The sequence below is a fragment of the Gallus gallus genome, chromosome 14 (genome assembly GCF_016699485.2).
Source record: "Gallus gallus isolate bGalGal1 chromosome 14, bGalGal1.mat.broiler.GRCg7b, whole genome shotgun sequence".
Classification (NCBI taxonomy): domain Eukaryota; kingdom Metazoa; phylum Chordata; class Aves; order Galliformes; family Phasianidae; genus Gallus; species Gallus gallus.
Window position 1 is genome coordinate 6689251 of NC_052545.1, and position 14077 is coordinate 6703327.

A 14077-nucleotide genomic window follows, 5' to 3' on the forward strand; every position below is an offset into this window, starting at 1 on the left:
TTTTTTTTTTTTTCCAAGCTTCTTTTCCATCTCTGTGCTTCTAATTGAGCCCATCTGTAACCCAACACATGGCAGCACTGAGCAGCACCATGAGGATGTATAAGTGTGCCCCGGGTCGGGCTTTGCAGCAGGCTCAGCGCTGATCCTCTGGGGCTGCTGCAGCTCCCAGCACCTCCGTACCAAACCCAGAACTCATTTCTAAGATGGTTTAATCTGGTCCCCTGGGGCCACGATTGATCACACAGCTGCCGTCCAGTGAGACTGAGCCAGGCTGAGAGCTGGGTAGGGAGAGGAACCTGATGAGGTCCACCAAGGGCAAGTGTAGCATCCTACAGCTGGGGAGGAATAGCTACATGTATCAGTACAGGCCAGAGACTGAGCCGCTGGAAGGGAGTTCTGTGGAGACCGATCTGGGTGTCCTGGTGGCCAAGAAGATCTGATGGTGTCCTGGTAGACCAATGGTTGATCACAGGGTGGCCATGAGCCAGCAGTGTGCCCTGGTGGCCAAGGCGACCAGTGGGACCCTGGGCTGCATTGCACAGTGAGGCCAGCAGGTGAGGGAGGTAATCTTCCCCTCTGCTCTGCCCTGGGGAGGCCACACCTGCAGCACTGCGCCCAATGCTGGGCTCCCCAGGTACTGACAGACAGGGAACTGCTGGAGAGAGCCCAGCAGAGGGCTGCAAACCACATGGACACGTCCCTGTGCAACCTGCTGCAGGGAACCTGCTGTGGGGGTTCGACTGGGGGAGTTACAGAGGTCCCTTCTGAGCCCAGCGTCCCCATCCCTTTGTCCTTGGGCATGGCTCTGAGCACCAGCACTGTCCTGCTCCTTACAGCCCCGTCCCCACAGGCTGAGGCTGTGCGCTGCAGTAATGGGAGGCTTTTGGCTTGCGCTTTGAGAAACAGGTTAGGGGGATGTTAACATTGAAAGAAACAAATTCCAGCTTGAAAAATTACCTGTTAGTGTTGTGGCACTGTGCCACCTGGCTATAATTAAAGAGCAGAGCAGAGTCTGTTTCCCTCCCGTTCATTCAGGGCATCTGTCAGGGCCCGCGCGTGGGCAGTTGCGCTGCGGGCTCAGTTCCCCCTGCTCTGTGCGTGGGTCTCTGAAACAGCACTGGCACGGGGAGCGTGGGGGGAGCACATGGGGTGCACGGGGAACACGTGGGCGGCTTTGCCCTTATCACTCCAAGGCCCTCAGTGGGTGCTGGGCGCGGGTCTCCACTCCATGAGGAGCTTTTGGCCACCCCTTGAGGTGCTGGGGTGAGGCTACAGGGAGCAGTGTTTGTGCTCCCCATGGCTTTTATGGCTCTAGAAGCTCAGGGAAGGCACAGGAGCTCGTTCCCGTGCCCCCAGTGCAGGAGCTGCCTGAGCTGTGCCCCTGCCCACAGTCAGAGTGAGGCTCCGGGTGTTTACGTCTCATGCAGTGGGAGAATGGAGATCGCTCCCCAACCTGAGCTCTAATGCAGTCATCGGCCCCTTCCCCGCCCACACCTATCCTATTGCCGTGGATGATTGATGTTCCTCATCCCGCCTGGCTTCATTACGTTCATTGTCATGCAGAGTGTGTTGTCAATTCACGCCTGGTATTTCATATGAAAGCTGCAGACTTTTTTTTTAATGTTTTGTTCATATGTACTCAAATCCTTCTAATAGTGCATGGCTGGGCTCAAAATATTTCACCCCTTTAAATAAAAAATGAATATTAAAAATGTCTGCTTTACAAATGAGCACTGAGTGGCCTTCCCCTGTGCTTCAGCACAGCTGCTGGGGGCTGCCTGTGTGTGCAGAGCGCTGCGGGTGCGTGCTTGCTCCATGCTGGTGGTGAGCAGCTGCCCCTGGAAGTGCTGCTGCGCCCAATGCAGCACCCACACAGTGACAGGCAGCAGTCGTCCTCGTTTGGGAGCTCAGCCACGTGGAGACTGAAGGATGAGGAGGAGCCCACAATGTTTGTAAGAGCCTTCCAGAAGAGCCAGCAGCAAGTGGAGCAGCCTGGATCCTGCCCACACAACCTCTCGGGACCTGCGTGCGTTTTCCTCCCCATCCCCAGGCATCAGCAATGCGGGCACAGTCCTGGCACAGCCCTCAGAGTGCTGCGGTTTGCAGAGAGGTTGGGGCTGGGGGGGGGGCACCCTGCACTGCCCTGCAGAGCCCCGCACAGAGCTGGGGAGCTGCTCACTTTGGCGATGCCAGCAGCTGCAGCGTGTGCCGGGCGGGAGCAACGGAGGCTGAATTATTCAGCCTGAAAGTGAATCTCTGTTACGGCTCGGTATGTGAGAGATGTTGATGAAGTATTTAAATTCTGAGCTCTGTAATGTAAAATTCATGTCTCTGTGCCTCTGGAAGGAGCTGCCAGTTGAGTGAGTGGTGCTGCTGACCGGGCTGCGGGAGCTGGGTCCTGGTGCTGGGGTCTTCCTGCAGCTCTGGGATCACAGCACCACAGATCCATAGAGGTTGAAAGGGTGCTGTGGTGCACCTCCAGTCCGACCCCTGCAGCAGGTTGCACAGGGATGTGTCCAGGTGGTTTGCAGCCCTCCGCTGGGTTCTCTCCAGCAGTTCCCTGTCTGTCAGTACCTGGGGAACCCCACACTGGGCACAGTGCTGCAGGTATGGCCTCCCCAGGGCAGAGAAGAGGGGAAGATCATCTCTCTCACCTGCTGACCTCACTGTGCAATGCAGCCCAGGGTCCCATTGGGCCTTCTTGGCCACCAGGGCACACTGCTGATCGCATCATCCCGGACACAGCCAGATTCTGCAGCTGGAGGTATGTGATCCCCCCTCTCATGGCTGCTGGAGAGGACAACAAGCAGTGTTGGTTGGTTTCATAATGGCTGGGAGATTGTGTGGCTAAAAAAAAAAGTATCACATTGCAGTGCCTGGTATTTCTGAAGGAAAGCAGTTTTATCTTTTTGGCACTGAATGACAGCTTTCTCAGTGCTGATTTGGAAGGCTGGGCCTCTTCAAATCTGTAGTGAAGGCTTCTTTGTATTGTTAGTGCAGAATTAACTGGGCTGATTAAGATTTGCTTTCTTGGATTGAGAAACCCTTGTAGCTGCTCAGGCAATTGGAGCCTTCTAGGGATGTAAAGCTGGTGAGGTCTCTCTGGAGAGAAGCTGGCAGTCTTGCTCTTTTCTTTCCTTTTCCTTAAGAAAAACAAAACAAAAACAAAACCTGTTCTTTAAGAAGCTGAAACCGCGAAGAAATGCCTTTTCCTGCTCCCTACCACTTTTGCCTCTTGTCACCTTGGGTTGGGGACATCATCACCCCGTCCCCATGCCCTACCCGGCCCCTCAGCACCCCAAATCCCTGGTGGCTACTGAGGGTGGTGCCTTGGGGCAGGCAGGCAGAAATCCAGCCAGGAAGGGCTGCCCTGCCAGGGTTTGCATACTGGTAGGAAGGTTGGGCTTGTGGGGCTCCTCTTGGAGCAGAAAAGCAAAAACGCGACACGGATGTAGTAGCAAAGCAAAATGAGTTGAAAAATGAAGAGAATTGTTCAAAACATGAAATGCTCAGATGCAGCAGCTGGGCAGCCCAGGGGCTCGGAGCAGGGGTGGCAGAGCTGTGGTTTCCCTGTCCCCACCCCAACGTGTGCCCTCCTGGCAGCTCTCTGCAGCACAGAGCCCGGCAATCTCAGAGCACGTCTGCTCTCTTTGCATCTCTGGGGCTGGCAAGGGAAAAACCGCTGAAGTCTGATGGGGAATTAAAGATTTGTGTTGTGTTGTAAGGACTCCAGAAAGCTTTTAACCAAAGCTGGGGATTAAATCCAAACAGCACAAATTTTAGCTCAGCTTCTCCTTATGTGCTGTAAGTGATTAAAAGCTGTAAAGCGCTGTCAGAAATTTAGGACTTCCCTTCCTGGAAGCCTTCTTTCCCCTTATTTTACAATTACCATGCTTCACTGACTTCGTTTGATGTACCCAGCCATAGTTCTGAGTGCGGGAATGGGAAATGGTGGGCTGCTGCTGTACACTTGGGCGCGTGGTGAAGGCAAAGCCGGGCTAATGCATCTGACCTCACAGTTGGCCCAGCGTAGGTGGATAAGCACAAAGCGCCTTTAAAAATATTTTTTTGTGCGTGCTATTTTGTTCTCTCCAGCTCCGATAATCAGAACTGCAGCCCGTTCCCCGGATCTCTCGTTATTTACAAAGTGGAGGCATTATCCAAATGAGAGCCTCCACCGGGTTGCAGGGGAGCAGCCGCGCACTGAGATGCGCTCAAAATAATCTTTGAGTTTCATGCTATTAGAACCATCTGCCCAAGTGAGGATCTGTCAGCTCTCCGGGGAGGTCCTTATCTCCTCGCTGGGGCTGATTTGGAGATGAGTTTTGGTCGGTCCTTGTTCTGTCTCTCTTCACTCTCCATCTGTCTGCTTTGTTTGACGTTCTGCATCTGGTGCTGTCCTGGTTGCCTTCAGAACTTTGCTCTGCCCGGAGGAGGATGACAAAGGGGACACGTGTGCTGGGAGAAATGCTCTTGGCGGGGAGCATTGAGGTGACTTCCCTGAATTATTCATTTTGTGAAGGACTTGGGGAGAATTGATTAGCCCCTTCTTCAGGACAAGGAGTCCGTACAATGAAATTAGAAACAAATGGAGATCAAATAAAGGCAGCGCTGCTTTATGTGGCATCCAGTTGCTAGGCAGGGTTCATTCTTGCAGGAAGCCGTTTGTCATGGTGTCTGGGTTTTGAGGAGGGCTGGATACCTTCCTGCCAGCTAACTGCATTTCGTGTGGGAGATGAGGTTAATCAGATCCCATGTGGCAGGCTCTCAGCCAACAGTGTGCAGGCTTAGGAGCTGATGTATGGCATGTCCAGTGTGCTGTGGGTCCCTGTGCTGCCTCGGTGGCCCCAGATGTTGCCAACATTGTGTCCCAAAAAGCCAGTCTGGAAAAATGGGCTGCCAAAGCAGCTCCTTGGAGATCATGTGCCATCTCTGAAGGCATTCAGGGCCAGGTTGGATGGGGCCCTGGGCAGCCTGATCTAGTGGTTGGCAACCCTGCCCTTGGCAAGGGGGTTGGAACTGCATGATCTTTGAGGTCTCCTCCAAACTAAGCCATTCTGTGATAAAAGAACTGAGGGTGAAAGCCTGCACGCTCTGGGAGGTACCAGACACCTCTAGCAATGGGAGCACTTGGCCAAACAGAAGCTGCTCTCTACAGTGCTGGCAGGGTCCTTCCCTTTCTGGGCTTTCATGTTCCTGGGTTCCATGTATCTGGGCTGGCTCCCTTGGCAGCCTGAGTGCCAGGTTGAGGAGCTTAATACTGTGATAAAGGGCATCTCCTGGGCAGAAGCTGTTGGGCTGAGGAAGGATTTTATATTCTAAGAGCAAATCTTTCGGCATTGTTGTGTCTTTGGGCAAGCTGCCCAACTGTCTGCCGTTGGAAGCGCAGCTGAATGGAGACAGAGCGTGTGAGGTGAGGGATGTTGCATATGGCGGGGGAATTCATTTGCATTTGTTTACATTTTGTAAACAGAAGAAAATACCCCACACAAGCAGAAAGATGTGCGCGCAGGCAGGGACGTGGAGCCCAGGAGCCCTCTGTTTACTGTGACCAAATCTGGGGGACAGGTGTGGTCCTGACCCACTTGTTAGCAGGGTGCAATCAGCAGCTTCCAGGGCTGCACGGGGCTGCAGCTGGGCAGTGCCTCATGCTGGCACCTTGCCTGCTGGCCCTGCTGGCACAGGTCCCTGTGAGCAACCCCTTGGCATTGAGCAGCTCCTGCAGTCGTGGCTGCATGTGCCAGAGCTCTGCTGTGATCTGCCTACTGCGGATCTGGGGCTGCTCCTCCCTGCAGCTTCCCCATACATCAGTGTCACTGCACCTTAATGTAAGGCCACTGCACCTTAACGCACCACTGGCTGCTCCTAGGGCTGCTGCCAGGCTGTGGGAGCGTCCTCCCCTCTCCCTGTGCTTCATGTTGTGCCAAGGGCTGTGCACTCTCATTTTCATTTCCGCTGGAGGTCTCCTCGTTAGTTTTCTCCTACTGACCCAAAGGACAACTGAATCATAGAACCACATAATGGTTTGAGTTGGAAGGGACCTCTAAAGGCCGTCTGATCCCACTCCCTGCACTGAGCAGAGACACCCACAGCTCCATCAGTGCTCAGAGCTCCATCCAGCCTGACTGTGGGTGTGTGCAGGGATGTGGCACCGCCACCTCTCTGGGCACCCCGTGCCATTCCTCACCTCCCTTGGCATAAAGAACTTCTTCCTTCTACCCAGTCTAAATCTCCCCTCTTTTATTTTGAGTCCATTTCCCCATCCATCACAACAGCTCCTGCTACTGAGTATCACTGGTGTCTGTGATGCCAGAGGCGCCCAACCATGGAGCGCTTCTACCTGTACAGTGTGATCACTGTGTTCACCCCTCCTGCCATCACTGATGGTTCCTCTCTGCTGCAATATCTTACAGCACTGTTGCAAAGCGTGCAAACCTGTAACTGCTCCTAGCCACGTGCTGTTGTACAGAGCTTTAGTTTTCTGTCTGTCCTGGCGTACTGCCGCCCACTCTGAGCCCGGGGGTCCCTCCTGTGGTGGAAATGCAGCCAGACACGTGCTGTGCTCTTGGGATGCTTCTTAATGCATTTTTCTGGCTGTCAGGTTCTGTCATCCGTGTGTGAAACTGCTTTATAGTTTTCTCGGGGATTTCTGAGCAGTGGTTTAGACTAAGAAGCCTCTAAGTAGCTTTGGGTTTTTTCTCCCTCTCAACCTTAACAACACCTCTAGTATTTTCTGTCCTCCCACCTTTTAAAATAAGACTCTTCTCAGAGATCTGAAAATATCCTATGCCACTGTGCTGGGGCAGCCCCATCCCTGTAGCTGCAGTGCTGCCATACAAGTCCCAGACCTGCAGAGCTGCAGCACGGTGCCTTGTGTGGGCTTTTGTGTTCCTCACCTCCCCCGAGACAGTGATTTCTTCCCAGATGCCTGTAATGGAGATGGCACTGAAGAAGAACTTAGGGCCAGCCATGTGTTACACAGCAACAAATGGTAAAGGTTAATGTTTCATTTTTGTTGTGTATAAATGACTCAGGACGTTCGTAGCTCACCAATGGGATTTGATAACTTTATTATCGCATAATAAGATTTACAAATGAACTGTCTAATTAGCAACCTGGGAAAGCTGCTGCTTGTGCTGTAGTTTCTAAAGTGATGAAGATGCGGTCCTAAAGCTCTGCAGCAATAGAGTGGAGTGTGCTGTCCTGCAGCGTGGTGCACTGCATTGGCCACGGGAGGAGCACCTCCCATCCCTGTGCCCCTGGGTAGGGTGCACACATGGGGTCAAAGCAGAATTAGAGCATAAGCTGCTGTACCTGATTAATTCTCTGGGCTGTCTTTCTGCAGAGATTGAGTATTCCCCTAAGCGTGCATGAGATGTTTGCGTGGACCTTTTCAAGGCTTGCAGGGCTTCGTTTGAAGTGCTGGATGCAAATCCCCCACCACTGCAGTGAGCCTCCTGCTTGCTTTGGATGCGTAGGCAAGCATTCCGCTCCATCACCATCAAATGGATTTTCCTTACAATCGATTGCTGGAGAGCCCACTGCTCCTGCTGAGCGCTCGGTGGCCACAGAGGTGGCCCGCAGTGGCCAGGGTACCATTTACTTAATTGATCAGTAGTGGGGAATGCTTTGCGGACACTGCAATCGTTTTTCCGCTTGGATTGATAATACCACGTGTCTGCTGTTCATTGGGTCCCTGCTCAAAGGGCAGGAGGTGTTAAGTGGGCACATATATTTAATGCCTTCTTTAATAATTAAACTCTCCGATAAAACCTTAAAAGAATACGGCTGTAATAAAAACCTGGCATGCTTTTGAGCTTCCCAGGCATTGGCTTTCTGGTTTCTTGCCACCAGAAATGGGCATTCCACCCATGCTGGGGTCTCTCGCAACCCTGCAGCGCTTCTATATGATTTGCAGCTGAGGGGAAGGACACACAGACACAGCTGCTGTTCCTCCTGCAGCCTCAGCTGCCCTGGTTTCCCTTCCCCAGGCAGGAGCAGATAGCACTGTCCCCAGAATGTGAAACTTTGTAGGAGCTGGGGAGGATGGAGCACCCCAGGATTTGCTTTTCTCCCCTTTCCCACTCTTCCATCATGTTTGCATCCAGCATCTCTCTAACATGGTGCAGGGAAATGCCATACAAGTGCAGCCCAGCAAAAATCCCACCCCTCCAGCTGAGCCCAAACCACTGCTGCAGCATGGGCTCCGTGGGGCTGCTGGGGGTTGCTGCAGGACAAATCTTTGCTAATACAGTTCTAATTTCTTCCTTCCTGCTTCCCAGATGCTTCTGTCTGTGTGTACTAATGACAGAAATGGTGAGCAATGTTTTCAAGAAAACGTTTATTTGTTTGGCTCAGAGAAGCAGCTCCTCTGAGGAAGGAGTTGTTGGCAGCTGTTGTGCCTCCCAAACCTTCTGTTTGCTCTTTGCATAATGAAAAATGTGAAAAGGAAAATGCATGTGAAACAGGATGGAGCAGGGCACAATGAGGGGATTGTGAGCTTAGTGGGAAACTTCACTTGCCTTCTCTTTGTTCCTTGAGGAAAGTCCCATGTGGGTGCAATGGAAGCAGGCTTCATTTCTGCACATCTCCATCTGCTGCCTGTGCTCTGGTGCTCAGAACCCTCTCTCCACATGCAGCTCCTCTCTGCTGCTCTAGAGTGGGGACGGAGCAGCAGAAGGAGCACTGAGGTCTTTCCCAACCTTTGACTGTTTTGTGCTGAGCGGGGTCAGTGCTGCTGATGGGGCTCCCTGCTGCAGGGGGTGCAGTCGGGGAGGCGGCACACGGGGACGAATTTCCTGCGCTGCTCCCAGAACGCCAACTTTGTGATCTATGTGCGTGCGAGGAGGGAGGAGTGCGTGTCTTCTGGTCTGGCAAATGGAGGCTGTGGAGCTGCTAAAGAAAAGCAGAGCTGTGGGAGGAACGTTGCCCACCTGTTCCCTTTGGTATAACGTTCTGTTTTTGGACACACACACTCTACAGCACAGATGTCCGTGTGCGCCGGGTGCTGCCTCTCTCGTACATGGGTGACCTCAGCAAGCTCCAAGTGAGCGCGGGGGCACCCAGCCCCTCTCTGACGTTGGTTCCATGTTTTCCTTCTGCTGACTTTTCTGCTTTTAGTGCCTGACAGTCGTCGATAAGGAAATCTGTAGCAGAACGTTAAATCTTAGCGAATGCTGCTCAGTGTCTGAGGTGCCTCTCCCCACAGATCAGATATAACCACGTTTCATGGCTCTGGGTGTGCACGGTTCAGGTCCCATCGCGCAGCTCTGACGCTGTCCCTCTCTTCTCTCTGCAGTTTGCTGCTTCGTGGTGCACAAGCGGTGCCATGAGTTCGTCACCTTCTCCTGCCCCGGCGCAGACAAGGGCCCCGCTTCCGATGTGAGTATCTGCCCTGCTGTTATCTCGGTGTCAACGCCCTGCATGGGCAGCTCCCACGCTGTGCTGCAGGCAGTTTCTCAGGGCCATCCTGGGGCCCCCCAGAAAGAGCAGGTGTTGTTCTTCCAAGGGTCTGCTTTGTGTCATCCTGCAGGCTTAATGAACCTAGTGTGTGTGTGTGTGCGCACTGGAGGAGCATTCCCTGCCCCCAGATTCCACCTGAATGGAATACCGCTCCTTGTTTTCAGGGGACTGTAACAAAGAAAGGGACAAGTTTGGTGGGGGCTGTTGTGACAGGACAAGGGGAAATGGTTTCAAACTAAATGAGGGGAGATTTAGACTGGGTATAAGGAAGAAGCTCTTTATGCTAAGGGTAGTGAGGCAGTGGCACGGGGTGCCCGAAGAGGTGGTGGTGCCCACACACACACACCCACAGTCAGGCTGGTCGGGGCTCTGAGCCCTGATGGAGCTGTGGGTGTCCCTGCTCAGTGCAGGGAGTGGGACCAGACGGCCTTTAGAGGTCCCTTCCAACTCAAACCATTCTGTGGTGTTATGGCTTTCAGAAGGATGCAGCTCCTGGCACATCCCGGTGCTTTCAGCAGACCAGGACTCACCTGAGCCGCTCTGTGCAGCTCTGCCAGTGCATTCCTGGTCTGTCTGACAGCTTTTGTGTTTTACTGTGGAAACTGGCTGATTTGGGGAACTGCAAGGAGAAAGAGAGCAAATTGGGGAAACTACAGTGCACCAAAACTCTCACCTTTATAAATAGAACCAGTGAGTGCAGGAGGTGCAGTGCACAGCAGAAGGTGGGGGCTTCACAAGTACTGTTGGTCACTCTGCTCAGAGCAGGGCTGGTGCTGGGGTTTGGGGATGTGGGTTTGGGATGTGCTGCTCATAAGTGTGGGGAAGGGCAGAGCTCTGGGGCTCTGTGCCGGTGGGGTGGGCTGCAGAGGCATGGAGCTGCTTTGCTTTTGCAGCCAGCCCAGGACCCAGAGGAGCATTAAACGTGTGTGTGTAGCAAGGTGTTCCTCGCACCTCCCCTAGAGGTTGGCAGCTCGCAGGGCTGCATGGCTGTCATGCACAGTTTGATAAGCCCACTTTTATCTCCACTTCCCACTAGACAATTAGTCAAGATCTTCTGTTATGTTGTTTTTTTTTTTTTTAATTCCCCACCAGCACTCTGCATGTGCCCATCACTTTTCCCGCTGAAGGCTTTCTGCTCTGCAGGGACTGCTGCTAATTGCAGTGTATTGGAAGCTATTGAACCTTACAAATGAGTTAGTGGAGGGGAAAAGGAGATGTGGTACAGATGCCAACCAAAGGGACCCGAACACATACTCAAATTCCCTATCGGTCCCTTACCGTTCTGTTTGGGGCTGGAGCTGCACGGGGGCTGCTGTACTCTGTCTGACCCCAGAGCACCCAGGGGTGTCATCCCCAGCCCAAGGGACAGCCATGCCCCCTGCCTGAGCCATTCAGAGCTGTGATGGTTTTGCAGCACGCTGCAATTACACTCATGGGGATGAGGAGGGAGTGAGGTCTGCCTCTATTCCTCTGGGTGGTTTCACTGCTGCTCTATAAAGTGAGTCTGACAGAAAAAAAAGCAAGGAAAACTGGAGAAAGCACGGGGAAGTGTGATAAAAGGGGATTTACGCTCTGCCCTTTGCTCAGCCAGGCGGGCTGGCAAGCTATCCCATGTGCACACCCACGCCGAGTTCCTCTGCACGGTGTCACTACACTGCACACAGAGCTGCAGCCCCCGGGGTGGCTCTGCAGCACTGCTGCTGAGTGATGTCACACGGTGAGGTGCCTTTGGCTGCGTGGCTGAGCTCTATCGTCACACGTTCTCTATTCTCTGTCATCTGGAACTCATAAAGATGGCAGTGAGACCCGCTTGCACCCTGCAGACGTGGCTCAGGCTGCAAAATATATATGTCATAGGCCTAAAAGTATATACATTTAGGAACGTATTCAGATATTTGTGCATAGGGAGCTGAAAACTTACGAGGCTGCTGCAGCAGGAGGGGGGTGCTGCAGAGCCCAGAGGCTCCCACCCTATACCCCTGTGCTGGGGGGTGTTGGGGGCACAAAGGGTGACAGCTGGTGCTAGACAAGATCTGCTTGCTTTCCTCTTCCCAAGCAAACCTCAAACCCACCAGGCTCTGGGTGCTGCTGTTTGTGCCATTTGCTTTAGTGCTGGGGGCTGCAGGTAAAAACCAGGTAGCACAAGCTGGGGGTACAGCTGGGCATGGCTCCACAGCACTGCTTGCAGGTGGCAGTGCTGCAAACCGTGCCTGTTGCAATGCAAAAACAGCAGGAAGATGCCAGCAAACATGATTGCAGCAGAGCTGGAATGAGGGACCCTGACATGCTGAAAGCACTTAACCTTGCTCAAGGAAAATGAGGCTTGGCAGCAGCAGTGTGGGGTGGGCTGTGCTCCAGGTACCCCTGCTGCGTGGTGTCAGGAGCAGGCAGCCTGCCCAGCTGGGTGCTGTGCACATCCTCACCCAGCAGCTGGCCAGCAGCTAGCAGGAGAGCAGCAGGTGATGGGAAATGCTGTGCCCATTTCTGCACGCTTCTGGTTGTGGGCTGTTGCTGTGCTTTCTCCTGAGCAGCCTTGTCCAAGCTGGAGTGAGAAGGAGGAACAGGGAGCACCCAATGCCCAGTCCTCCTCCTGGTGCACAGCACTCCTCTGCTGCCTTCTGCCAGCCCAGTGGCCCTTTTGGTTATCAGTGGGCAGCCTCTGCCTGACAAGGGGAAGGTTTGAAAGAAATCCAAATCGCCTCTTTGTAAGAGGCACCGTTTGGTACAGGGGTGTGCACAAAGGCCCTTGATCAGATCATCTGCTGTTTGCTACTATTGCCACGTGAGCACTGCTGCTGTGCTCCTCGGGCAGGAAGGTAAATGCTGCCCAGCTGCTGTCAGATGATTCTTAATGCATTATTTCTGAAAATGGAGAGAGGTGTGCAGATGCTCAGGGCTTCAGACAGGCAGCAAAAATGGCCCTTTTGTCATGTTGTTTGGGTTTTTTTTAGCCATTTAGTAGAGCTTTGGTTCGTACCCCTGGATGGCTGTCAGCGGGGATTTAACTGGGGGATGTTGCAGGGCAAACACTGTTCGTTCTGCATGGGGAATCAGGCTGCTTACAGCAACCTAATCCTTAAGGAGCTTTGAGTGGGGAGACAGCAAACTACTCCAGCAAGCAGCAGTGCCCTGCCTGCAGAGGGACTGGCTGGGGAAAGGGGCTTCACTGCGAGCTGCTGCAAAGCTCGAGCTGAGATTTCCTCTGCGCTGTTGCTAACAGCCATGGCACGAATCCAGAACGACCTGTAGTTATGTCAAACACTGATAGGATCTAGGTTGTAACAATTTTAGCTATGCTTTTTTTAGTCTGCAGAGCAATCTGGTAACTGTCATTCCTTTGACAAATACTAATACCCAATTAAATCTTGCAGAAAGAATGAGTTTAAATTATTGCAGTTGTTTAAACCTCGCAGAGGGTTCTTCATTATAGTGAGCCACGTGGCTGCTGCTGAGCTGGAGAGGGAAGAGGTCCTCTCCCCGCAGTGGCACTGGCGGTGACATCCCCGTGGCAATCCACACTGGCTGCAGGGCAGTGTGCTGAGCTGGGAGCACACGGGCAGCAGTGTCAGCCAGGAGCAGTTCTGTTTGATCTGGTGGTGTTTGGAGCTCCTAAGGAACGTGTGTACTTAACCTTGCAAAGCCAATGGTCACAACTCCTCCATCCAGGAGAGCAGCACTAATTGCACAGAGATGGTAGGGCACGTTAAGTAAAGGGATATAATTGCTCCTTACAATGCAGACCGAGGTTGTCAGTGCAAATGCTGGCGCTGAGGTTCTGGGGCTGCTTTATGTCACATTGCTCTGAAGTCACGGCTGGGCACTTGTGCTTCTGATGTCTGAAGATGTGATATAGTGGTCTGTTTTGCCCATCGGCACTGCTGTACATTAGTTCTGCAGCACCAGTAGCTGAGGACAGTGGTGTTTATACCATTCGCTTCGCCAGTTGGGTCCAACTGTGTGCAGCACTGAGCTTTGGGGTGCTGGGATTGCAGCCATGTGCTGAGCTCGGGCTCTCCTGCCCTGCAACCCTGTGGAAGGCTTTGGCTTTGCCGTGGTTTTCACATTAATGCTGTCGAAGCCCTTATCAACACCATGGTACTGAAGCATGCTGCTCTTCATTACAAGCTCTGGCGCTCCAGTGCTCTGCTTGTAGCAGGCAGAGCTCGTGTGCCCATTCAAGCTGAAGTTCTTTGAAATATGGCGAGGTCTCCAGGAGCTGAAATCAGGCATGTATAATGTAATGCAGTTGGCAAACCTAATTATAGCTGGAGCTATTAGTAGAATGCATAATTATTTAAATTGTAGACAAAATAATCATTAAAATGACCTTCTTTGCATTATCCTGCTAAAGGTCATGGAATCACAATGCATTAATAAATATCAGAGTTGCTCCAGGAGTATAGCAGGCCACTGTAGGTTCATTTTGATTTTGCATTTTATTTTTCCAGCTCTCATAGCTTTGGGAAAAAGGGTTCCTGTGACACTGCTGTGTGCCTGTGCTCACTGCTGACTGCAAGCAGCTTCATCTTTGGCTTGGGCTCCTCCATTCCTGAAAAGCTCCGCAATTGTTTGTACTGCAGAAAGGGTTGATGCTGTTTGCTTTTAGGAGAGAGAA

At 52.7% G+C, this 14077-nt stretch overlaps 1 protein-coding gene across 2 annotated transcripts in view; it reads left to right on the top strand.

Moving 5' to 3' along the window:
• Positions 1–14077, top strand: part of PRKCB (protein kinase C beta) — a 78072-nt gene that overhangs the window by 22834 nt on the left and 41161 nt on the right. For both annotated transcript variants that reach the window (XM_015294481.3, XM_015294480.4), the window contains exon 3: positions 9299–9381. In XM_015294481.3, the coding sequence (XP_015149967.1) occupies positions 9299–9381 (83 nt within the window). The remainder of the gene's footprint in view (positions 1–9298; positions 9382–14077) is intronic.